At 39.1% G+C, this 27,982-nt stretch overlaps 1 protein-coding gene across 8 annotated transcripts in view; it reads right to left on the bottom strand.

Moving 5' to 3' along the window:
- The window catches only part of ELAVL2 (ELAV like RNA binding protein 2), a 91,229-nt gene that overhangs the window by 23,604 nt on the left and 39,643 nt on the right, over positions 1-27,982 (bottom strand). For all 8 annotated transcript variants that reach the window (XM_042015272.1, XM_042015270.1, XM_042015266.1 and 5 more), the window contains 2 exons: positions 24,044-24,281; positions 3,194-3,297 (listed from right to left, as the gene is read on the bottom strand). In XM_042015272.1, the coding sequence (XP_041871206.1) occupies positions 3,194-3,297; positions 24,044-24,269 (330 nt within the window). In that variant the 5' untranslated portion in view covers positions 24,270-24,281. The remainder of the gene's footprint in view (positions 1-3,193; positions 3,298-24,043; positions 24,282-27,982) is intronic.

Genomic DNA, 27,982 nt, shown 5'->3' with positions numbered 1-27,982 from the left:
CCCTCATAACCTGTTTGTTCCTCTGAGTTTTCCACATTTGGGAAGAATTGATCTTTCCAGGACAAACCAAATAAAAAGAAAAGTCATGGAAAAATAAGCAGGTAAGCAGAAAAATCACTCCAGGAACAAAAATCAACATTTTTACTGTCTCTTAAATAGAACAGAGATAAGGAGCTTGTCAGCAGCATTACCTTCCAAAAGAAAAGCCACACAAAATATTTTAGCTTTTATAAGATGCAACTTGTTTTCACACTAAAGTTATATATTTCAACTAAAGTTGCATAATTCAATGAAGCCCAAACCTCACAGGCTACCTGCAGTACACATAAGCCTGTATGCATTGCAAATAAACAATAAATTATGCCACAGAGGGCACTATGTAAGAATGGAGGCATATCATCCAGCTGAGCAGGGCTCACATATCTAACACACCCATAAGTGGCTTCAACATCAGTGTATACACCCACCCTAATGTTTCACTCTTCAGTTAAATCAGAAGACAATACAATTGACACCAGGTTAGACAAGACTGCTATGACTTGATTTGGAGATATACACCTGAAAGTTGGTTAAGATACTTTGCAAAGAATTCAGTAAAGGATTCCATAAAGCATTCCACAGGATCTTTTTTTAAAAGGTAAGAGGTAATAGAATTTTATATTGTTATCAGTATAAAAAAAAACCCAAACCAAACCCTTAAGCTAGCATTTTGCAAATCCACATTTTTCAATGTACTTCACTTCAAGAAAACAGTAAATGGCATGCCCTTAGGGATCAGAAAAATATATCCAATGAAGAGCAGGCTAGCATAGAAGCTGTGGATCAGAGGTATCTGTCACATCCCCGATCCAGAGCATCACACATCAGGGTCAGGACAGTCAGTTCCCTCTGAGTAGGATCAGACTCAGTTAAGTCACAATGTGAGGATACATCATGCTGTGATGGAATCAACAAAGTTCCTTCCAGTTTTATACACTAATGGGAAGCCAACTTGAACCATCAATCTGGTAAAGTACTAAGCATTCCTACAGAAATCCTAAAAATGTACAGAGAGAACAAATACCTAATTTTTTTCTTTTGAAGCCTAAATATACACTAACACGCCTATTCAGTAATTTTTCATTTGAAGGTATATATAAAAATTTCAGTTACACTCATTTTTTAGCTGAAAGTTAAGAATTAGATTCTGAGTTTGTCAAACAAGTTGGGTTTTTGTTGTTGGGTTTTTTTTTTTTTTGGTTGTTTGAGTTTTTTTGTTTGGTTGGTTTTTTGTTTGTTTTTCTTTTGTTGTTCGCTTGGGGTCTTTTTGGTTTTTTTGTAGTTGACTTAACTCTGGACAAACAGGAACACTGGTCTATAAACAGGAAGTATCCTCTGCTAAGGTCCTGGGACTGAGACCTCATAAGTGACTTCCTCCACCCAAGATGTTGCCTCCAAAGGCAGAAAATACCTCAGACATCAACTTAACCTCTGCTCACCATTGCCTCCTGGCTGATCTGAAGAATATGTAAACTACAAAGTGCTTCACAGTAGGTTGGCCATTTCTACTGCTTCACAGATAAATGTGGTTGGCTGGGACTAGATGGTCCATTTAAGGTCCATTCCAACCCCTAAGATCCTGTGATTCTGTGATCTTGGAAAATCCAGTCACAAAAACTTGGCCTGAAACCCAGTGTCCAAGAAGGAAGAAGAGTAAATAAAGACGAAGAGAGTAAAGCAGTTTTTCCACTCAAGTCATGCACACTAACATGGAAAGGTGCTGCTGAAGTTCAACAGGCCTGCATGTGGGTAGCTGGAGTCAGAATTTTACTTGTAACATTAACAATCAGCATTTAAAGATAATCTCTGTTTAATTAGAGAAAAGTATCTTTACTTTTGCAAAGAGGCTATCGTTTTGGCTTGTGACAACTCCAGAGTTTCAGCTTTGCTTCAGCTAAAGATATCTAATGTACAAATACCTGAAAACAAAGACATAAGGTTTAGTCTCACTGCAAGGGTCATTGGTATATGACCTATGATTCCACTTTTTGGTCCTGGAAAGGCAGGAAAGAAAAAGCATCACGTTATCACTCATATCTGTCTATTCAATTTTCACCTTTTTTTATTAACCACTTAGCAAGGTGAAAGAGGATTAAAAATTCAAACATGGGGACCATGAAGTAAGTTACCACAATCCCCCAGAAGGGAACATTTTGATTTGGGAGACCTGGCTTGATTTTCTATAACCACCTCCTTTTTTTTGACTATGTAGTTAACAGAGCTTCCAGATTACCACCCTGGACCATACGAGTCATGTTGGCTCAATCCAAGGCATTACATGCAAAACAATACTACTGGAACACAAACAGATTCCCTTTCTCACCACCACCCAAAAGACAGCATCAAAAGTCCTGGAGCACAAAATTACTTTACTCAGTTTTCCCCCAAAGTAGAAAATGAGAGAGACTGAACAAGAAGTCTGCCAGAAACACAGAGGGAGCTTCCAGCAGCAAAGCTACCTGTCCATGTCTTTCATCCATTGTACTTGTGTGCCATGAGTCAACATTTGTTACAAAGCAGTATTTAAGTTTCAAACAGCGTAATCGACTTTATTAAATTTTATGAATCCAGAACAGGTAAGGCACTTTGGCCAAAATTACTGACACCTTATTTTTGTCTCAGTTGTCTTTCAGTGGTTCTGCACTGCTTTTTAAGTACAAACCTTTTCAGAGGTGAACTTTATTTCATGGCTCAAACATGCTCCTAGTTGGAAGGCAGCTGCCATCCAAGTGATCAGCTAGCAAACCCTGTTGTTAATAAGGAAGAACGGGCTGGTTGGAACCTATACTGCCTTTAGGCCTACAAGACAACTAGCAACATAAAACCTGAAGTACTACTAATAAGGAAGTTACATCATTTTTGAGAAAATGAGGAAGCACATGGTATTCAAACATGCAATACTGCATTTCTTCAACTAAAGCATTAAACAATTCTCAGTTAAAACAAGTACATCTAAAGTGTTAAGTGGGTTAAGAAAATGAAGTTTTCTACACTCTCTATACTTAATCTAACTCTAAATCTAAACAGACTACAAAAGACCATTTGATACATGAAATCCTAGTTATTAGCAGAATGCTTGTTACACTTGTAAAGGTAAAACAAATCAGGAAGTCAAAACAGTTCAGTTCCTTGAAATTATTTTAACACTACATACTTTTATAGTCTTAGTTTGAAGTCTCAATCCATTCAGGGTATTGATAGCTTTTTCGGCATCCTTGGGATCAGCGTAGTTCACAAAGCCGTAACCCAAGCTCTGTCCTGATTAAAAAGACAAATAAAGTCATCATTAGTACTGCAGTGCCACACAATGGATAGCTAACTATTTAAAACCTACAGACACACACTGAGCAAACATTGCTTATACTGAAGAACAGTACCCACTCCAAACAACAAAAATTGCAAAAGGTCACAACATCCAATTTTTCCACTAGCAGTAGTAGATTTCAGGTAGCTTCATCTGTTCTTGTGTTCAACACAGAAATTGCTACATTCAGTTTAATGCAAGACCTAAAAACTGATCAGCAAAATAGGTTCAGAAGTATATTATGATCTTTTAGACACTAGAGGATGTGCAGAAGCATCAAGTTTTAAGTGACATCAGGAATCCACTCTTAAACTTTTTTATTGAACATAAATAGTATAGTGACAAAATTCGGGACTAGTGCTGGAAAACGAAGTGCATTTGAAACTCACTCAATTTCAGAATTTGAACCTAATTAGAAACCAAAAAAATTTACAAATGTTATTCCTGCACTACATACAGCCTTCTTAGTAACAAGGAGTTTAAAGGCTCATTTTATTCCAATATTTAAAACAACAGGTACAAGTATCTGATCAAGAGCTAAATATCAGCTGAAGATGCAGTATTATTTTCAGGTTTATTTAGTGTTGGAAATTCAGATGACAAATTAACATAAAGCATTTTTAATTAGTTCTTATCTCTGAACAACACCCCCCTTCTAACTATTAATTCTGCCTTAGCACTTATTAAACACTTGATTTTAGCAGTAGTCATCTTTTGACAACTTCAAAACCTACAGTATATTATCCCTAACTAGCATACTACTTTAGAAGTACTTTTAGTGCATAAGAAAGCAAATAGGTGTAAAATTTTAATGCAGTGAAAGGATACACTTAGCAAGAATACATCTGACATCCTTTATTAGTATAAATCTTTCCAGAAACATTCCCATATTCTGGTTTTTTGTTTCTTTTTTTTGTTTTGTGTTTTTTGTTTGTTTGTTTGGGGTTTTTTGGGTTTTTTTTAAGACACCAAAACAAGGAAAAAAAATTGTCAACAGGCCATAGGGAAGCATCTGACATATCTAATTCACAAAATGCTAGTTAGAATGATTAGCTTGGATACACAACAATATAAAAGGATAAACAACATTACATAAAGCACAAATGGCAAATTCATTTATTGCCCAAAAAAGATATAACAGAACTCAAGCTGTATCAAGTTCTTGTATGGTATGTACACAGTATGCATTTAACGGCATGTAATACAAAAAAACAACAGGAATTTTTGCACTTAGTTAATGACGAGAGGGTTTACTTACAAGCCCATCACCCCTGGCATTTATAATTTTGCACCAATTATGCCTCCTATGGCACCAAAGGTGAGAGGACACCACTACCACCCCACCCCCCAAAGCTACTTCCACTCTCTCCCACCTCCTCCTCAAAACACCACAGGCAAACACATATTGCCTAGATGGAGCCATGATAAGGTTAATTATATGTAATTAATACATGCATTAACAGAGAATCCAAACCCCAATGGGATAGAAGACTGAGCACCTGCCCTAGAGAACCCTGCCCTGAGCAGAGGTTAGACTCCATGTTCTTCATGCCTTCAACCTCAGCAGTTTGTCACATTTCTGTAACAAACCATAGGGAAACATCCAAAAGCATTTCTGTACTCATTTACAGCTCTACCTAGATATTGCTAAGTTTCTAATCCTAGAAGCCTTTTTCCTTATTAGTTTGATTACAGTAGAGCAATTTCTATACCTGTCACCTCCATCACTCCCACTGTCTGGAGAAACTCTTCCCAACAACATCTCCAAAAAAGAGGAGGCTCTCTTTGTGCATGACTGATTTCAGTGTTATCTACCAATACAGAAACGCTGATTTCAGGTGTTTGTTATTAATCTCCTGAGGAACCCTTTTAAATGACAACCTTTAAAGATGTTAAAGGTCTCAACAAGAAAGCTATTTCATACAGGATGTTCCCAATACAATACTCACTCTTTCCAGATTGAAGAGAAAAAGAAATTATGTAAATAAGTTACTTCTCCTATGCTTCTCTGTTGATGTGATCCACTTTTCATACTAAAAACACCCAGACTGCTGCAGACAAAGAGCTTACCCAGCTGTTATAAAGGATTCAATTCATGACCATTCTTCTGGAGACACTCTATTAGTTAAACTTGATAAATATTAGGACACTAGCCTAGGAAGGTGCACCAAAAGGCCCGGTAATTTACTCAGGACAAATCTGAAATAATTTGTGCAATTTTATTCTATGATTTTACAATTAAAAAAAAGCTTTCACCATGAGAGTGGTGGAACACTGAAACAGGCAACCAGAGGGGTTGTGATGTTTCCATTCCTAGAGATACTCAAGAGTCTGACTGGTCCTGAGCAACCTGCTGAAGAAGAATCTGCTTGAGAAACAGGAATGACTAGATATCTCCAGAAGTCCTTTTCACCCTTAGTGAATGTATGAATGAGATTCTATTTACTTCTGTTTTATTTAGGTTATCATCTAAAATTCAAAAGCGTTCTCTAAAGTCCTTATTTATTTAGAAAGATTAAGAAAACGCAGAACTTCTTAGACATTAAAATTATGCTTGAAGATTAGTGGTTTAATTACACATTATCAATAACTGAGAGTCAAAAATCACCTTCTTCACAGCACGCAAGAAAGATAAATGTTGACTTTGAACAAGCAATGCAAATAATTGTAAATTGAACCTGATTTCTGAAATCGGATGTTTGAGGAACCACTCTTAAATCTTCCTGCTTATATTAACCGCTTGTTAAGAGGTTTGTCAGTTCATACACAGATGGCCGAGTTCCAGAAAATTCAGACAGGCATGTAATAAAATGCAGTAGAAGCAGCTACTTCAAACACGCCATCAGTATGTCAACTATTCCAAGCTATGTCTGACAGGTGGTGGGAAAGTACCAAGCAGGTTACAAGGAAGAACTGAGTTTCTAAGTTCCACGTAAAAAACAACTTCAGTCTAAAATTCAAGTATCACTATGGCTATACAAGCCAGAGAGAAGTCTCACCCTACTGTGGATTTCAGACACAGAGACCACCACACCCATTGTGCACAAATTTTACTCAAATAAAATTAGAGGCAACTGGCTAGGATAACTCAAACCAGTTCTCCTTTTGTGAAGCTTTTCCTCATTCTTCATTGTCTGAACATTTGCTTTCAAGACAAAACAAGGAGAAGCTAGACTTAAACCAAATCAGCCACCACTTAGGCTATCCAAGATGAACTTCATTATTTAATAAATGTAATGACTAGTTTGTATTGCCAGAGGGACTGACCTAAACAATGACAGAACTGGACTCTTCCATCTTTGCCTCTTCTACAACAAACGCCACTTGCCAAGAGAGCAATGTCCTGCAGAACACAGATTTGTCCCTTAGTACCATACTTAAAAATAGATTATGTGTTTGAGTACACAAAAAGGTGATGGAAGAAAGAAAGTAAATCTATAGCTATCCACAAGTTAAAAAATCTCCAGATTTAACTGTGTATCAAAAAGCTGCTTAGTCTCCTACTACTTTAAGACAGGGTCAGCTCCAGTCCGCTCTTGCCTCAGCTTTGTGTTTCCAATTTGTGCTTAATGACATTGTCTGAAAAAACTCTTACACCTCTCCAGGTTAGCTGTCCTGGTGCTCTGTCTGATATTATGTGTTTATCCAGTTGAATATCCAGTTTTGCTTTTTGAGGTTCTTCAAAATTGAGGCCTACTCTGCCTCAACACAGACAAGACACTGTGTCTTCAGCTCTCTATCTCAAAACTCAGATCTACAAGTAGTATTAAATTTAGCTTGTCCTAAATAAAGGAGTGTCAAGAATTTCTTATTTAACTATAAGCTGAGCCTCATCTCCTGGACAGTTCTTGTGGCTACTTCTCAAACCTGTTTAAAGTTGTTTCTGTAAATCTCCTTCTAGATTTTATGCTTTAGACACTATGACTATTATAGAACATGGTGCAGAAAAACCCCAACAGTTAGTTAAATGATTGGTAAAAGAAAAAGTCACCTGAAGTAGGAAAAGTAAAATTGATGAAATTATCTGGAAGGAATGAGGAAATAGACGGGGGGAAAAGCAGTTTGACTTGAATTTTTCTTCAAAAAAATCTGAAAAACCAAAAGCCACATAGTAGAAGTAGTGCATCTCACAAGCCTGTAAAACAGCAATGGAGTTAGAATAAAAGCTATGATTTGCAAGTTTGCATTGGAAGTTCACAATTATTAATTACATTTTGTGTTTCATGTAACTGACACTAGTCACAAAGTCAAATTCAACCACAAGTAGCAAAAAGTCTTATCAGTTAGGCATCTCTTTGAACCTAGACATGCTATATCCACTATTAGTGACTGACAGATGTTCAGCCTCTATGGCCTACAGTTGCAGAAAGCACTATGCTACTTAGTTTAATAGGGGAAACTGTTCAATTTTTATTTCACATTTTTAAGCTTCATAAATATGACTTGATTGCTCACGTATGATGATCCAAATTAAACAGTAATTTATTAGATAGTGCCAAGTTGCTTTTTGGCACTACAGTCAATATATGGAATGGATTTTGAGAGGGGAAGGGCAAAAAGTAATTGCAAACAATTTAATTCTAATCAGTCTTTGAAAAGACTGCACAAGAGTCTGATTGGAGATCCAAGTGTACACTAGAAAAGCATAAATGAAATAATTTACCATTAAAAAACAAGTAATGAACACACTGATTCAGTATTTAGGAAAGGAAAGCAGACCGACTCCATAGGCACTCATCACCTGAAGATCAAAGAAGTTTCAAGTTGAAAAAGAAATAAGTAAGTAGGAAGTCATAGCTATGGTCACAATGCTCCTGCATTTACTATTGTGCCTTGAAAGATGCCGGTTTTTTTTAGCTTTAAAAATACACAGGCTAATTCACAGTACTTATCAGAGAAGAGCCACAAATAAACTAGTTGCACGCTACGCAAGCTGTTTCGTGTTTCCTATAAACTATAAATAAATAATTCATTCAGCTATAAAAGCCTGAAGAAAATCCTGTGCTATCCAATATTCAGAACAAATAGATGCTATCCGCAGAGAAAGGAGGTCATGTAAAGTAGATGTGATAGAGGTGGCACTTATCCATTTTTAATGTTTTGCTTTTAAAAGTAGCAGCAACATTCCTTAAAGCAGGATGGAGGCCTCTCAGAAAGCTAAAGAATTACATCTGGCCAGGAATGTCAAGGCGAACAAGAAAAGCATCTACATAGGTACCTTGGTGAAAGAAAAGGTTAGGGAAAATGTGGGCCCTCCCTGCCACAGAAAGATGACCTGGTTTCCAGGGATATAGAAAAGTCTGAGGGGTACTGAACAACTTTTTTTCCCCACAGTCTTCACCAGCAAGTGCTCCAGCCACACTGCCCAAGTCGTAGAAGGCGAAGACAGGGACTGGGACAATGAAGAACCACCTACAGTACAAAAGCATCAGGTTTGAAATCATCTGAGGAACCTGAAGGTGTGCACAAGTCCATAGGCCCTGGTGAGATACATCCATGGGTTCCTAAGGGAACCAGCAGAGGAAATGGCCAAACCACTATCCATCATACTTGAGAGGCTGCGGCAGTCTGATGGAAGTTCCCACTGACTGGAAAAGTGGAAACATAACCTCCATTTTCAAAAAGCAAAATAAAGATAAAAAAAGTAGGGGAACTATAGGCTTGTCAGTCTCACCTCTGTGTGTGAGATCACGAAGCAGATCCTCCTGGAAATTATGGAAAGGCACATGGAAAGCAGAGAGGTGACGACAGCCACCATAGTTTCACTAAGGGCAAATTGTACCAGACAAATTTGGTGGCCTTCTACAATAGGGTTGAAGTGATAGTGGATGAGGGAAGAGTGACTGATGCCATCTACCTGGAGTTGAACAAAGCATTTGATACTCTCCCACACAATGTTCTTGTCTGTAAGCTGGAGAAACATGGATTCGATGGTGGCTAAGGAATTTGGCTGGATGTTCACACTCAGAGTTGTATTCAACGGCTCAACGTCCAAGTGGACACCAAGTACAAGTGGCAAGTAGTGTTCCTATGGGGTCAGTATTGGGACTGGCACTGTTACACTCTGTCACCAACATGGACAATGGGATCAAGGACACCCTCAGCAAGTTTGCTGACAACACTGAGCTGCGTGGTATCATCAATACGATTGAGGGAAGGGATGCCATCCAGAGGGATCTGGACAGCTTGAAAGGTGCATGCATCTGTGAGAACTCATGGAGTTCAACAAGGCCAAGTGCAAGGTCCTGCACCTGGGTCGGGGCAATCCCAAGGACAAACACAGGGTGGGCCAAGAATGGAGTACATACAGGCCTGCGAGAAGGATTTGGGGGTGCTGGTGGATGAGAGGCTGCACATGACCCAGCCATGAGCACCCACAGCCCAGAGAGCCAAACATGTCCTGGGCTGCATCCAAAGCAGTCTGGCCAGCAGGGTGAGGGGTGAGATTCTGCAGCACCTCTCCTCTGAGGACTGCCTAAAAAAACTGGTTTTGTTCTGCCTGGAGAAGAGAAGGCTCCCAGGAGACCGCATAGCACCTTCCAGTACCTAAAAGGAGCCTAAAAAAGAGCTGGAAAATGACATTTTACAAGGGCACATAGTGATAGGAAAAGGGGGAATGGCTTTAAACTGGAAAAGGGCAGGTTTAGATCAGGTATAAGGAAGAAATTCTTTACTCTGAGTGTGATTAGATACTGGAACAGGTTGCCCAGAGAATTTGTGGATGCCCCATCCCTAGAGAAGTTCAAGGCCAGTCTTGATGGGGCTTTGAATAACCTGTTCTAGGGAAAAGTATCCCTGTCTGAGGAAGGAGGGTTAGAACTAGATGATCTTAAGTTCCCTTACAATACAAATTATTTTATGTTTCTAAGAGTTCAGCTCTCGAAGTATCATTTTGCATCGAAGTGTTCAATAGTGTTCATTAAAAGCCTTGAAAGGTAGATGAATATGACTTTTAACCTGACAGTAGTTAAATAAGCTGTTTCAAGAGAGGTCAAGTCCCTCACAAATGCACAGTGAACTTAAATGCTGCCTTTTCAGTAGTCCTGCAACATTTTATAGCTCCTGAGAAGAATGGATATTGCTTTCTGCCTAACACCATGATTAGACAGCAGCTGATTAATATTGTGGTTTTATTTCATGACTGACTAAAGCATCTTTGTATTCTACTAGGTCTTCTCTGAATGTTTTCTGGGCAGAAATTTGCACAGGTTTGACCCTAGAAATTTCTGGCCTATATAAAGCCTGGTCCTGATGTCTCCTGCTGTCCAGCTATCTACGAAACCTGTATTTCCATATTTCCCTCTCTACATAGCTGCTGCTAAAGATAATTTTCCTACATGCATGACTGAGAAGCTTGCCCTCCCTGACAGAATCTAGAGCCAGTACTGTAAAACTACTTCTTCACTTGAGCACACAGCTGGTATCTTTTTTTTCCCCCTCAACCTGCTCCACTAGTATACAACAGTATTATTACCAGATGACTAGCAGGTGCTGAAAGGACAGCAACTTCAGTACTAGACAAGTTCCCACTGCTGCATTTCTTCCCGCAGTCAACCACTTTCAACACACACTTTCTACTCACATGAACAAGAGCAGCCTTTTGACAATGCAGCACAACGCTTTTGAAAGCCTGGGAAACCCACCACACGAGGGAGTCCTTGGCTGCTGTTTCCCATCAGAGCTATGGAATACCCAGTGCAAGGGCTGAGCAAGCTAACTTTTGGAAGCAATTGTTAATTACATTAGTAGAGTACCCAGATAATCCTGCATCTTGTCTGTAATTCTTAAACATTCCTGCAATGTCTGAAGGTCAAACAAAATAGGTAATTAACAGTATCAAAGAGCAAATGGAAAGGAGGTAACACAACAAACAGAGTCAAGACGAAGTCTACAATCAGTCGAGCCCTCAAAACCTTTTCAGAATGTACTAATCAAGGAAGAGTGAATGAGTTCTATGAAATGTACTGGTTCATTTTAAGGAGCAAGAAGAGCTGTTGTGTCAAAGTTCTCATTAACAGGTAAAAGTAATGTAAGAAAAGCAGCCCCACTAATTGAATCCTATCAATGCTAAATCTTGGAAGAAAAAACCCAAAACTGTCATAAATGACCCTCCTTACAGACATGTCAAACAAAAAGAAAAAACAAAACAAAAAACCCCGTAACATTTACACCTGACTAATAATAGATCTTAAAATTAATACACACCACTAAGGTATAAAACTAGTTTCATGGTCTAATACAAAAACTAAGCACAGACTAATCATACTCTGGCAAATTAGAAGTCCAAACAGCAAATAACACATTCAGGCATTTACAGAGGACAACCAAAAATGATTGATAAGTATACATTTAAAAAATGGGATTTTTCTAAAGTAGACACTGAATTCACCGTATCATTTCAGACATATAGGCTATTTCATCTTCTGCAAAAAAGATCTTTTTGCGAAAGACTAAGTTATAGGAATATAACCAGTATTACAGAAGAAATGGTAAAAAAACCTACCTTGAAAAAAACCACTCAAATGGGACACACTATTTGCATCAATATTACAGTGAGGTTAATAAAGTCTAGGAACTTTAAGTCATTGTCTACAAGTCTACAGAAACAGAACTCCTAAGAATTCCAGAAGATTGAGGACCTTATTTCTTTTTATAACTTAACTTCATATGCTACCTTCAGTGCTAGTTCCTTCAAAATGTCTCATCCAGACCTTGACTGAAAGAGAATAGTCCATTTTTTAGTGAATAGTAATGTATTTTCTACTTCCAGTCACGTAAGTGTTCGTTTTACAAACACTGTTTTCAATAAACTAAACTTTGTAAATGTCGTAAATGTCTGTCTCTATGTATCAAGTTAATTGGCAAAGATCCGTTAAGCCACTGTAAGAACCAGTCAGCTTCATATTTTTGTAATCAGGACCAAGTCAAGTTCACAGCAAACTGACATTAGGTTTTACTCTGCCCTTCATCATTCCAGAAGATGTACACACTGGTGGAAGAACGCTCTTATAAGAAACATCCATTACAACATAAGAAGACCATACATAAAGCTCTCAATAGAATTCATCTCATGGACTCATACAATTTTTTGCAAGTCTCCAAAAATTTCAGAGGGAAGACGTGTTCCATGACCAGTACACAAAAGCAGAAGTGGCGCTACAGAAAACCCACAGGATTATGTTAAGATCAACTTACAAGCTGCAAGCAGTAGTCTGTGTTGTCCAGAAAGCAAGCCAGTATGGCCACAGAAAAGATAACAGTACAGTCTAGAAAGACTAGAAAGACTCCAGCCCAACTTCAGAAACATAAGAAGTTTAACAAAGTTTCAGATATAGGAGTAAGAAACATTCAACCCTTTTGTCTGTGTGAATTTGCAATTTAAGACATTGGAATGCTCTACAATATGCTAGTGATCCTGCAGAGTGACAACCCCACAAAGGACTTGTGAGCCAAGTTAAGATATAATTCAGCTGGTACCAGCTCTTTTACAAAAAAGTTACTGCATCTTTGTAAGTCACTACTGTCATCTGTGATTAATGCCACGGAGACTGCCACAGTATTATCTTGACAGCAAATAAGGCTAGGAGCACACTCTCAGACATACAACTCAAATAGTTAAGTGTAGAACTGTATCTGGCTGTGGTTTAATAAGAAGGACTAAATGAATAAGTAGAGAATACCATCAGTGTTACCTCCTTTCCATTTACTCTTAACATAAATTACTCTCCAAGATTCAAACTACTTTTTAGTTTGTGTTAAGGCTTGAATTGCATTTTAAAAGCAGCTTAGCAAAATGAGGGAACCTGCATAAGTCATTGAGCCATGCCCAATTTAACTGCAGTTTGCTTATAGTTCCAGTAGATGGATTCTATTAACTGAACACACAACTCACACATCACTGAGCAGACAAGGCTGGGCAGCTTGCAAGAAAACACCTGTAACTGTGATCACTTCTAGATTTCAATGTTTGATGCTTCAATGCCTTTCTCACAAACCATTTCTTAGTTATCACTCTAAATCTGGAATAATGAAAGTTGAAGAATGAATGAAAAGGATCAAACACTGACCAAAGTATCTGACAGTATATCCTGCCATACATTAAGTAGATTATGTCTAATCCTAGCCAGGTTCAACTCTTTATTAATTTGGTGACATCCTCCTGCCTTACAGCTTATGGTTCTTCACGTGTTAGGAACAGCATCATCCGCTGCTCATGAGCTGCTTCCTCAATTGAAGCTTGTTGTTGCTGGATACAAAAACGATGGTGCAGCTCTGGTTCTTCCCTGCAGCAAGTGGAGAAAGCCAGTGGTAGGGGGTATCATGAATGCTAAGCATTATATGAACCCGATAAAAGATGTTAAGCAAGCCAGAAGAGACATCAACTGAAAGCTACTAACAGAGATACACCATGTCCAAATAGGAAATCTGAACCCCAGAAACCATGGTTTAAAGCAGGGACTGCATGGAAAGGTACATGCTGTTGCACAAGCAAAAGAAACAGCAAACGCTTATGGACACTAGAGGAGGAGGAACACTGAGAATCTTGCCCTTTACTGCCTTGTGTTCAAACATAACAAGCGACAGCCACAAATTACTTGAAATAATGAAGACTGCACTAGACACCCAGGCTTTCTTACAAACTAGCTTGTCATATTACAAGGAGAAGCTCCTTACCACTCCAAAGTGAAAGAACACCGTACAATTTGCCAAACCAACTTACTTTTTGAAAGCTAGCTTTACTCATTAATTTTTACTGTTATTAGTAGTAACAGGTTCTAGGCACCTCAGTTTTTTCTTTTGCAGTCAATTTGTTCCTTGTCAGGAATACAGCTAGCAGTTTTAAATATTCTGCCTTATTGTACCCACCTAGTCACCCTGAACAAGCAAGTGGATGTAGAGCACTTTTTTCTACTGCTGCGGTGTTTCAAAACCCGTGGTAATGTGCTCACCCAAGCAAAAAACTGGAATGACACTGTTGTGGTTTAAATCCAGCTGGCAGCTAAGAACACAGCCACAACTAAAAACACTCCCCCTCACATCCTGGTTTAAAAGAGAAGGAGAATTAAAATCTTGCCAGTGAAGACCAGCTTAGCAATTAAAACAAAGTAAAATGTAATACTACTAATAAAAGAAAATAAAAAAGGAGAGAAGCCCCAAGAAAAACAAGTGATAGACAATAAAACTGCTCACCATCTGCTGGCTCATAGCAAATCCTACCCTCTATCCCAGGTTCAAGTCCTCTGACCTGGCTATGCTCCCACACCTGCTCGCTGGCAGAGCATGAAACACTGGACAGTCCTTGACTCAGGGTTAGCACTGCTCAACAACAGCCAAACCATCAGTGTGTTATCAACATTATTTTCATACTGATTCCAAAACACAGCACTGTACCTGCTGCTGAGAATAAAGGAACTCTTATTCCCAGCCAAAACCAGGATACACCTGAACATAAATTCATACCCCAAACTTCCCAGAAACACATACTACTTTGTAATGGTTGTTTTGATTTGGTTTTTGTCCAGGTTTTATCTGCTACTTATTCTTAGAGTTTTGAAAGATATCTGGAAATGTACCATGATCCTAAGTTTGAAAAATATTTCCCTGCTCCAGAGAACTTTTTTCATAGGTTAACTTCCAATGTTGCTTTAAATCAGATGGTTTGTCTGGGGTTTTTTTCTGGTCTTTACTGATGAATAAAAAAATGTAAAATAATGATAAATTGTCTTCAAAATGTAATTTCTTTCCCCAGCATAAGTCTTAGCTGTCAACTCAAAAAATATGTGCTTGAAAGTATGTCCAAGGGGAACATCCTTTTTTCAGTTTTAATAGCTGTAATTAACAAATAAGAACAACTACTAATCTGCAATACTGAGTAGCTGGGAGAAAGCCATTTCTCTTGCAGTTGGTAAATGCACATAGGAAAAAATTATGCTGAGAAAAGCTGACGTTTTCATTATTTGAAACTGAAGTATGTCTCCACAAACAATTAATTCTTACATGAACACAGCAAAATTCTTCCGTAAGTAAGCCTGGCTTTTTTAGTTTAGAAGGTGGTGGGGAGGAGTGGGGAAGTGAAATAATCAATGCATCCTACTCTAGATGCAAGACTTCATAACCATTATGCAGCATTATTAGGCTCCAAGTGCATTTCAGAAAGAGCTTTGGCTTAACATGCACAAAGTCACAGCTACCAGAAAGACTACAAAAAAACCAGTCACTCTTATCTTCAATAGATCCAGAAACTCAGAAGACAGGAAAGAATTCAGATTAAAAATCCTCTTCTGTTTTAGTAAATGGTACTAAATGCTTCAAATAAGCAAAGGAAAAACCAAAGTAATTTCAACAGCTGGTCAATAGTGTAGAAATCCTGAAGATAATGTGGCTGTGTCCTTGATAACTGCAGGAATTAGTAGATTTACAAAAAAAAAATTAAAGGAATCCTAGAATGAAATGCAGGATCTGAGCCCTCTCAGTTATTTGCTCTTTACTGTGGATTAAAGTATAAGGTCACTAAAACCGCAGGCTTGCATACTTTTATTCTCTAGCATTCTACAGCTTTCTATCTACTTGCACTCTGACTTGATGTACTCCAAGAAGATAAAATTCCATAGAGTAGTATAATAAGCCCTTTCTGGAGTTGTACACAGAAAACCACAATGACAGTCTGGCAGATTTTCACAGTAAGAGCTGCCAGATGAAGTACCGTGATAGAAGAAAATAAAATGTAGATATATACATATTTTACAGAAAATAAACACATGCAGCTAGAAAGTTCCTTGCGCATCTTTTTAAGGTCTTGCTTCTATAACACAATATACTAGCTGCTTCAATACATAATGGACCAGCCATTAACCTGTTAGAGGCATCTGCAGTTTGAAGTCTTGTTACTCAGCTTGTGGAGGCTGAGATAAAGGATCTACTTTCGGGACATCCAGGTCCTTATAATCCACACAACATCCTTGGAGTGAAAGCTTCAGGGTGTGCAGGTCAGTTACATCACTACCCAAACTGAGGCAGACACTACTGAAACATACCTTTGTTATAAATATTTTGCTCTAATCTCACAGCACAGTTACCCTGAGGGGCAGTTACACTGTAAGAACTTCAAGTTACAAAAGGTCTCTCTCGCACACTAGCTCCCACTAAAATCCACACTTATTCAAGCAGCTGGCCTAGGATCACTAAGTTGTAACAGCAACATATACCTACATACATATATGAAAGAGCAAACAGTGGTGAGATACACCAACTTGGCAGCCTGGGACTCCCAATGCAGAAGCAAACACCACTACCTTAGCTAAAAGCACAGAAAATAGTCCACATCACTACAGGACCAATGCCAGTTTGCAAACCCCAATGCTTCCACGGGCTTCTTTTAAGTTATGGCAGTCACTGACAGAAGTGAACAGTAATCTGCAGAGAAGTGCAAGATAATGTATATTGCATTAATCTCCAACAAAAAGCAGAGTGTTTGCTGAAAAGCAGAGTGATCCAGTGATGTTTTAATTCACTACATTCAGAAAGGTCCCTAATCTTATTTAGTCATATAAAAAGAGTTAAATGTTTAAAACATCAAGGCCTTGCTTATGCTGTATATTGAGATCAACTCATTATTTCAGGCTAATATATGGATGAATAATCATTTTAAAAATAGCTTGTTTCCACAAAGCTGGAAGTGTGAAGAGTGAATCCCTGGCAGGTTTAGTCCAACAAGTCTTTTCTACCTTTTTTACTTGTAAAAACAAAGCCTATGAACTTCTGAAAAGTCAAAACAGTGTTGTGCCTGCATAACAATGAAAATCATATGGAAGTACAAAGACAATTAAGTGCTATCTAGAGTAATACAAGGGGAAACAATTTCCTTCATCCTCACCTGTTTACATCACTCATTTCCAGGAGACATGCAAAGTTCAATAAATTACACAGTTTACTCTGAAAAGGCACAGTAAATGCTGCTAAATCCTTTTTAGTAATATTAAATAGCAATCAGAAGTATAAACCACAGAATGGTCTGGGTTGGAAGGGATCTTAAAGACCATTTAATTCCAACCCCTTAATGGATTTAAGATGTTTAGTTGTGCTCTGGATCCACACATAAGGCTTCTTTGAAACTTAACTCTTTCAGGATTACCCTTGCAGTCCAAACAGGATGGTTCTTCAAGCACCCAAGCTAGCTAAGTAAGCCAGTACTCTGCTGCTGCACTTTTCTCCAACAGGCACACAAAGTTCAAAATCACTTTATTAACTTTGTGCTACAACTCACCAAGTCCCCAGGCCACACCAGAGACTGCATTTTAAAACATGAACTTGAAAATTAAAAAGATGATTTTAAGATCAACCCTCCCTGTCCCCAAAAGAACTGTCCTTCAAGGTCTTCAGCAAGGTGCTCCAGAGAGCAGTCAGTCACCACACATAAATATATACAAATTAATATAAATAGAAATTTGCCTTCAATCCCATTTGGTTTCTACTCGTGATTTCACACTTTAGTCAGGTTTTGCATAACGCATTCTGCTGGCAAGGCACAGTTTTCCAGGCAGCACCTTTTGTCCACATCCCTGCCCTAATCAGAAATTGTAAGGCTGATGAACTCACTCGTCTCAGCACACCACTCAGCAGCACCTAGCAAGTAACCCTGCATATCACAAACTCAGCATACCATAAAAGCACAGGCAGCTTCCTTTAGCTGCCAAATTACTCTACCCTCCCAGCCAAGTGCACAGAACCCTACAAAAACATCTGATACATTAGAGTGATATAGGACTGCAAACATCAAACACATTGGGAGTAAAGACTGAGAAGGAAAAAGAGCTGGGGAGTTTCACAAAAGTAGGAAACCGCTCCTGAAACATGACAAAGTTGTTGTACTCTGTTCATTCATGTGGTCCTCTCTGTATCAGGCACTTGTACTATATGAGCAAATACCTGGAATTCCAGCTACTCATTGCCCTACTATGGTCAAATTTTTCTTTTTTTTTTTTTTGTCATGGGAATACTTAAAACTTTCTACACTGTAAATAAAGTAACTTTGAACACTAAGCCACTCCACCAGTATGCCACACTGTCTTCCTCTGGGACATAAAAAGGAAAATGACCCACCTACCTGGCCCCCTACCTTATCTTCAAGGAAGCAAGAAGCCCCAGATTAAGAGCCTCAGATTAAGGCATGATCATATTTTTTTCCCCATCTTCCTGTAAGGTTTAGATGCCCTAAAATTAAAAATTCCATTAAGGGAAGTGAAAGATTTATTAGAGTTGAAGAGAAAGCTAACACTGCTCAGAGCAACAGTGACAAGAGACTTGAAAGAAACTGGCAGTCCAGCCTCAACTGAGATCACTTTCAAAGTCAGGAGTTTTAGATGTGCAGTAGCACTGACAAGGCGTAAGGTTTCCAACGGCTCTGCCCTTGCCAGACACTAACATTCACAATGTTATGATAGAAAGAGAGAACACTACAGAGGTTAACAAGTGTCACATGTTCTAGATTCAAGCAGCCAGTCAGATAACACACTTTGTATTGCTTCCACTGAGGACATAAATAGGTTTCCCTTGATTACCAGAAGATTGCTGAACAAGTCACAGCAAGCATAAAAGCCATCTCTAAGAAATCAGCATTTCAGCTGTGCTCTGTTGAAACAGGGCACTTACCCCTCAGAAGAGAAAATCCTTCTCCAAGTCACTGCCTCAGCTGCTTTGGCAGACTATAAATCAGCATTGTGACAAGTGTTTCCTCTGACTCTGCACCAGAGAAGACTGAGTGCTCCATAACCAAGGATCTGATAGAGCAGACTCCCTCCTAACACTGCACTGACTATAAGCATATACACGGCCCACACTGAATTGTGACCAGTGTTACCACTGTGAACAACACACACGCACCATCTGATGACACCACGCACAACTCTAGATATTTTTTTTTTCTATTTCTCTGACCAACTCAGAATCCTTTGCATTTATTACCATGGTACTTCAATGAAAACAGAGAACATGCATGAGAACTAAAATTCTCTGTACAAGCTTTAGTTGCAAACATACTGACATAGCTGCTTCAACAATTTTATGGAAGTGTTCAACTTTCAGGCAGTTTTTCTACAATGACAGTTCTAGACATCTGAATTGTGTGCTGCATTTTACAACTTCACTTTGTGAAACACAGGAATGAGAGAGTACTTCAAAGTATCTGCGAAACTATTATCTTCAAGAGGACAAGATTAAATTTACAAATCAAACAAGATATCCTGTTAGCTTTAGTCTTACAGAAATAGGTGTAAGAGATAGAAATGTGACCCTTCCTCTACATGAGTGTCCATCCCAATGTACTGTAGACTAGACTACAGCACTCTGGATTGTACTCTAGACTGAAAAAGTCTATGAAATTTTTAAGGGGTCACATAAGACTTGAATTTTACCCCGTGAGCCTATAATGTTCACCGTAAAGAAATGCCACCACAATGTGATGGACAGTTACCGGCCACAAGCCAAACAGGAACACAGATTTTTTTGAAAAAGGTGTGTAAGAGGATCAGGCTTTCAACCAACATGTAAGCTCCACAGTAAGGCAGCTGGATCAAGTCTGAAAAACATGCCATGTAACAGTGATCAGCAGGAATGTCCTAAAGTAGACTTTATCTTCAAGCAGAGATGGTAGAAGGCAGCAGGAAATAATGAAGTTTTCAGGTGCAGAGCAGCTGTCTCCTTGTACTAAAGGTAACAGTATTACCACAGCTTCACAGCTCATACACAACTCTATGAATGTGAAATACAGTCCCAGGCTAGGTCCCTAAGCACATCCTGTCTCACTTTCTAGACAGACATCCTAAACTGCAAATGAAATCCACATATAAGCATTATTAGTAGTTCAAACACAGTTAAGGAGACAAGAAAACCAGACCTACTCACAAGCAGGTTCTCTTTTAAAGCAAATGAGTTGTGAATTTTATGAGCATATACCAGAGCTTTGAAGACAAGTTTAAGACATCCCAGTTAGCTGCTTTCTGAAATTAAGGATTCTATATTCCACGAGTTTCAGTTTAGCTAACAATGCCACAAGCACTTCTGAAAACAGGGAGATTATTCCATGATGTGAAAATTAGGCATTAATCTTCCACACGTACAGCTGAATTTGTACTAAAAACAGTGGGAGGTAAAAGAATGTACTTTGTTGGGTTTTTTTAAGGAGACTACAGTCACATTTTTACCTATATTCAAGTTTCAGAAAAGTAGGTCCAGAAAATGTTTACCATACTATGGTATCTCTCATATTTTAAGTGGTAGCTACTACTGTCTTCTATTTTTTCAAAAGCTGCTAAATCCATCTATCTTGTGCAAGGAGAAAGCATGTGCTTTCAAGTGCCTGACCAGGGGCAGTTCCAATAATTAAGTTTCATCCCATTTTACCCCCTTCCCTAACATTTAAGAGTATTTTTAGGTTATTTTTTAGAATTATACATGCCTAACATTAGATTACATAAAACGTTATCATTATATGATAAATGTTATCTCTGCTGCCTTAAACATGTAGCAGCACTTAAGGTAAATTAAACAGCTATCTAGAGTGGCTGACTGGTATTCAGTTATGTTGCTTTGCCGAGACCAGGGTCTCCTACCCATTGTACAACCACAATTAACTTAAGCAGCAGTTTTGTAATTTGTATTGACATACATCTGCATTAGTGAAAAGCATGTAAGAGTTAACACAGACTCTAAAATATCTAGGCACAATGACTCATTCCTGACAGATTCTCTGGTTAGTAAGTGAAGATAAAAGTGACGTTCATGACCCACTTATCAGATGCTGTTGTCAGTGGGATTCTCACATGAAGAGAGACTCTTCTTCAGCACCCTTTAAAATCTTCAATACCATCAACATTTAATTTAATTACCTTCAGTAAAACAACAAAACACCAATCAGCTATCTTAATTCTTACTGATAACACTTGCAATGGTTTTCCACTAATAGAGAAAGCAGAATTCACTTCAGCTACTAATGTTGCCCCAACAGAAAGTTGTGCTTATTAAGTACATGCTTGGAGATGACCATCAGAAACCTTCACAGATGAGCTTTCTCTCTTACCTTATTCACAAGTAAACCCCTAGCTAAAAATCAATAAAATAATCAGGATTTGGACTTCAAACTGTTCACAAAAAATCAGTAAGTGAGCTCCAGGGTGCCGCCTTCCCCTTCAACAGGTTCTCCAGAGCAGGAAGGCCTTCAAGTTCAACTCCTCTCAATCCTAGAGTATGCTGACAGCTTCAAGGAAATGGGGCAGTTCACTTGTAAGTGGGAGGTGTCCCTGCCCATGGCAAGGACATTGGAATCAGATGCATGTTAAGGTTCCATCCAACTCAAACCATTCTGTGATTCTATGATAATGCATGTGCACTTCATTGTTGCGGATGTGATCACAGAGTGAGTACTAAGTAATAGGGTGGGAGATAACTTGGTTCAAATCCACTGAATGCTCATGAATATTTGGGTCAAGGTAACAGTGGCTGGCCTCAAGATAACACATGGCACTGGCAATCCAGTAATCATGGCTCTAACTCTGACTCTCAGGACAGGACTGTGGTTTCTACTGGGCACAGCTGCAGAGATCACACCTCACACAGGGTCCCAGTGGATGCCCTTTGGGGTACACAAGCTGATCTCTGCCCCAGAGATCTGTGGGCTGTGGTTACTTCCTCCCTATTGTTGGCCTTACCCACCAGTGATAGTGGCCATGAAGCGAAACACACTCATTGAAATCAAGCTTACAGGATGGTACCACTCTAAGCCAAAGACAAGACTGGACTGGCTCTCATGTGCTGCCACCAAACTCCACTCTGTTTCCAAACTAGCAGGCACAGAGCAGTGGAGACACAAGCCATTACAGACCTCGGTGATAGTGTAAGTAAGTACAGGAGTGTATTTCAACCTCTGTGCTATCCTAAATTTATCATTTAAATGTACTCAACAAGTAACTAGCGCTCATGACAATTCATTTAAGAAGGACAAAAAGAATTACATTTTAACAGAGGAATTAAACCTATAAAACTCTGACATTCATGCCAAATCTCTTCCTTCATAGAGCCTGGTAACAATCCCTGTTCTGGATTTAGAAGAAAAATTTTCTTTTCAAGAACTCTCTGAAGAAAACCTGAAAATGAGTAAGAACAGGACTGGAACTAAAGAGCTTTCTCCTCAGCATCTGTTATCTTGCTCCAGGCTACTTAAATCAGAAATATGCTCCCAATGCAGTTACAAGGTCAGGCACCATATTTCTCAATCTCCCTTAAAATACTAAAACCTTTTGGAATAAGACTGATGCAGCATTTTTGCTAACAGCTGAAAGTATGCCTCAAAGCTGAGGAGCTGCTCTCTGGTAAGCAGAAAAACTATCTCCATTAGTTTCAACTCTGGAGTTCTCAGCTACTGAGAATGTAATTTAAATTCAGGATCCTTCTAAGACATCAATTCATGCTATATAGAAAACAGCGCACCTTGAAACAAGAGGTCTACAATTAAGACTAGCTCCATTTCCAGGTAAGGAGTCTTTTGAAACTATGTAGCAGCAATGGTGGCTTCTGGCAAACAGAACATCAGACCCATTGTGTAAGGATGTGGACACTTTGGACATTGATCGTTAAGATCTTGAGGGTCACTTCTGTGGGCCTGCAGTAGCTTCTGAAGTAATTCCTAAGCAATTTTGACAAGGAATGCTAAATATGTGGGATATGCCAGACAGAGACGAACTGTCTTTGAATAGCCATCCCATTAACTGATGAAGTACCAGTTACATCTTTCCAGTCCCAGAACAAGAGGTCAGGAAACACCTAAGGAAGGGACATTTTGTTTCAAAGCATTGAATTCATCACCTACAGAGAAAACAGGCTTGTTTTCTCCATCAACAAGATTTCACCTGAAGACAGCAAGTTGTGGCATCAGCCCAGTCTGGTTTCTTTGGCATCCCCAAGAACATTCAGTATTCTTCACACTGAAGAGCAAAGATTACTCTGAGGTTTAGTCAGGCCAGAACAACTAAAACCAGTGATTTCAGTATCCCAGACTAACATGCTAAAAGCAGGGTACTTCACAGATTTCCCCATCCCACTACCTAACATCCTAAGAGTAAGTAATCTGCTGGTTATTCAGAGGCATAGGGGAACCCAACAACATTATGCCAACAGAAGTCAGCCAGAGACTGTTTAATAAGAAGGAAGCCAAAGAGCACAAATTGATTCAAGTGGGCATCCTAAAGAAACTGTTCAAGTGCTGCAATGCAAAAGCAGCTTTACCTATGAAGTAAGGTAATCTGCCCTTTTTCCAAGGTACAAGCTTCATTACCTGCATCCCTGAAAAGAAGCAGCTTTGCATCAACAAGAGCTGAAGTCAACTTAAACGAGGTTGAATTAAAGTTCAAGGAAACCTTATATCTGCTTTTCCACATGTGAAATCTTCTTTCCTAGTACTGCAAAGCACAGGTTTAAATGTCCTGTTAGCATTTATAGCACTCAAATTAATCTAAATGAAATGCCAATACAGATGCTTAATTTTGGGGTATATAATCCAAAAAATTATTAATCTAAGTTCCTTCTGAGTAGCAGCATCAGCATTGGTTCCCTCTGCCTTTATTCCATTACTTAAGAGAATTGCGGAACACCATCTGAGAGTTCACTGCTTAGAAAAATGAAAAGATACAGAAAACTCCAAAACAAACATACCTGTTATTTTGTCCCTGACCAGCTTGCAGGATTCTATCTCCCCAATGCTGCCAAACAGACTCTTCAGTTCCTCTTGTGTCATGTTCTGTGGAAGGTAGTTGACTATTAAATTGGTCTTGCTGTCTTCTGTGTTCCCAGAATCAACTGGTGATGAGCAATTGTTTATGGTGGCTGAACCATGGGCTGTGTTATTACAAGTTGGTCCATTAGACAGTTGTGTTTCCATGGCAGCAATTACCTGATGAAAAATATAGAAAACAAGAACCATCAAAATTCATATTTCAGCATCTAGTAGGAGAATCCAATCAAGAACCTAAAAGACCTGTCACTAGGCAGAAATGGTACTGCCAAGGCCATATACTGCCTTTACATGCATGAAAAAAACCCAAACAAACACCAATACAGAAGGATGTTAAACTGTTAGTCAAGAAAATACTTTAAAAGCTTGCAGTCAAATAAACTGTATCTTTTACAAGTTCACAAAATAAAATTAGCACTCAAAGCTTAGTTTCCATCCTCTGCCATTCCCTTCATTTAGGGGAATCACAGCCTTTCTCTTATAGAAATTATCAAAGAAAACTGCACTGTCGCAAGAGTAATCATTTCTATAAACTTACAACTGGTTCCTGAAATAACATGAAACGCAGCTTTTAAGGTAATAGCATTTGATTATTTTCAAAAAGAGGTGGGCATTAACTGTATCCAAAAAGTATATCTCATGAGAAATAACAGAAGTCAAGATTAGTACTTTAAAGAGATACTTGAGAATATATGAATGTGCTGTGATGGAAAATACACTCTTCCTTGACAACATCCATGCCAAACTTCTGTCACCACAGGAATCAGGTTTCTAAATGCTTTCAATTGACAAAACTGACAATTCCTCTTTCATATTTCTTCCCTTCCCTGAATTCTGAGAACAATTAAATTTGAATCTTGAACTTGATTTACTTTTAGATCACTCCAGAACTACTCTGTGTCTGGAAGATCACAGAAGAGATCCTCCTAGAACCTGTGCTAAGGCAGATGGAGAACAGGGAAGCTATTTGAGACAGCCAGCATGGCTGCACCAAGGGCAAGTTCTGCTTGACCAACCAAGTGGCCTTTCTGTGATGAAGTGACTCCATCAGTGGACAAGGGAAGGGCTACAGATGTCATTTATCTGGCCTTCTGTAAAGCCTTTGACACATTCCTCTACATCTTAATCTCTAAAATGGGGAATATTTATGGGTAGATTAATAGATGGATAAGAAAGTGATTGGACAGTAGCATCTAGAGGTGGTGGTCAATAGCTCAGAGACTCAATGGACATCAGTGACAAGTGGAGTCCCTCAGGGGTCCATACTGGAACCAGTGCTATTCAGTGTCTTCACTGATAACACAGACAAATGCATTGAGTGTACCCTCCATAAGTCTGCAGATGACCCCAAGCTGCATGGTGCTGTTGACACTCCTGAAGCTCAGGATGCCATCCAGAGGGACCTGGACAAGCTCAAAAAGTGTACCCATGGGAATCTCATGAGGTTTAACAAGACCAAGAACAAGGTACTGCACCTGGGTCAGGACATTCCCAGTATCAGCATAGGCTGGGGATGAACAGATGGAGAGCAGCCCTTTGAGAAGGATTTGGGGATGCTGGTGGGTGAGAGGCTGGACATGACCCAGCCATGAGCACCCACAGCCCAGAAAGCCAAACAGGCCCTGGGCTGCATCCAAAGCAGCGTGGGCAGCAGGGGAGGGAGGGGATTCTGCCCCTCTGCTCTGCTCTGGTGAGACCCCACCTGGAACACTGCATCCAGCTCTGGGGTCCCAGCACAGGAAGGACATGGACCTGCTGGAGGGAGTCCAGAGGAGGGCATGGATTAGAGGCATGGAGCGTGTCTCCTGCGGCAAAATGCTGAGAGAATCAGGTTTATTCAGCCTGGAAAAGAGAAGACTTTGGGGTGGCCTAATTGCGGCCTTTTAGTACCTGAACGGAGCTAACAAGAAAGATGGAAAGAGACATTTTTGAAGAGCATGTAGTGACAGGACAAAGGGGAATGTCTTCAAACTGAAAGAGAGTAGCTTTACATTACATATTAGGAAGAAATTCTTTACCATGAGGGTGGGAAGGCACTTACCCAGAGAGGCTATGGATGCCCCATCCCTTGAAATATTCAAGATCAGGTTGGATGGAGCTTTGAGCAACCTGATCTAGTGGGGGGTGTCCCTGTTCATGGCAAGTGCATTAGAGTTAGAGAGTCTCTAATGTACTTTCAGCTCAAACCATTCTGATTCTACTGTGTCTCACCCCAAAGTAACTGACTGTATGATTGCAAGATGCAACAGAAATAATTTGAAGGACTTGTAAACAAGTACTTGTCCACAAGCTGCCATATATACAAAAGGCTCTCTGCCATCTCAGTCAGTGACTGAACGGCAGCAGCTGGTAAATACAATGGATTTTTAATGGCATGCTAATATCTAAGATTTGGGCAGCCTACCCTGTTTGAGACCAACTATCCAGGACAACATGCAAGAGAAAACTGTGTAAGTTAATTCTCCAGAAATACATATTTCAACACAAGAAGTTCACTATAGAAATCCATCAATCACTGAAATTCAACCTCATAATTAAACTGCTAAGAGGAGTTCAAGAAAAAGCCTCTTGTAAAATCACAGAGCAGCATCAGGACCTCTGAAGGGTCTGTCCTAACAGTCCTGTTTAAAGCACCATATGGAATCAGTGCATATCCAAACAGCCGATAAGGTCAACTCTGTTCAGGGACTGCATAACTGAACTTCCTAGTAACACGAGAGGGGGTAAGTTGAGTTTCTTATTAGAAGTACAACTTAGACATTCCTGGGAACACATTTCTGTGTTCTGCATACAGAAGTATTTTTCAAGAGGTTACTTCAGCACAACGCAAAAAAGGGATACATCTATTAAGAACACTCATTAGAAAAGCGTGATCTAGTTTTTCTGAAGAGCTACAACTGGAACAACATTTTCTTCCCTTGTGACAAACTCCAAGGGGTAACCTGCTCCTGGCACTGACGAAACAAGTCCACTGCAAAGATGATAAAGTAGATTATCCCAATTAAGATAAATTACTTTTCAAAACGTTAGCATATCTGTTAAAGGTAGTAGTCACCAATGCTGTGCTCTGAGGCTCTGCAGGATTGCCTTTTTCCCCTTTTCGTCTTTTATTCTCAAATTTGAAGTGTTCATTGATCAAAATTAGCAGGATTTAGCAAGGACAACAAACAATTCTCTCTTAATTGCACATTTATTTTCATGTTCAGGTGGCAAGAACGAGATCCTAAGCCAACATTCAAGTGAACAGCTGCAGTAGCCTGTGTGTGCTGAAAATTTCAGCATCTCTCAGCTATAGAACCATCTGCTCTGAATAAAGTGATACTAATGTTTTACAAATAATGCATACCCCACTAATAGGCTTAAGAGAACTGTTCATAAAAGACAAAGCACTAAATATTTTTCACTCAGAAAAATAGTTCGAGATAAATTTACAGTTTTTAAAAAATTCTTAGAATAGACTGGCAAATATACTTTTAAAATAGTAATCATAAAAACACAAGTATACAGGTTTTAAAAGTTACTGCAAGTTAGTATTCAGACCATACCAAAACCATTTTAGTACAATACTACTCTTCAATTATCCACCATGTATTTTCAATTAGTACTAAAATCTAATTGACATTAGAAGAAAGGCAAGCCTCTGCAGTGTAATTTCTACAGGAGATCACCGTATTACAGAAAAAGTTGTCTTGGTATGCCCGTGTACTCTAGGCTCTCACAGAATAGGAACACCACCTACAGCCTATAATGAAACATATAAGCGAGTTAGCATTCCAAATGGAAGGTTATAAGACTTTGGTATGGCCTCAGCACTATTAACATGTAAAAAAGTAGCCTACAGAATTTAAGAAAAGTCCCAC

This window comes from Corvus kubaryi, unplaced genomic scaffold (genome assembly GCF_017639235.1).
Source record: "Corvus kubaryi isolate FWS band 111438036 unplaced genomic scaffold, C.kubaryi_AGA036_p1.0 split3-37296, whole genome shotgun sequence".
In the NCBI taxonomy this organism is placed as follows: Eukaryota; Metazoa; Chordata; class Aves; order Passeriformes; family Corvidae; genus Corvus; species Corvus kubaryi.
This window is presented reverse-complemented; position numbering and strand designations above follow the sequence as displayed.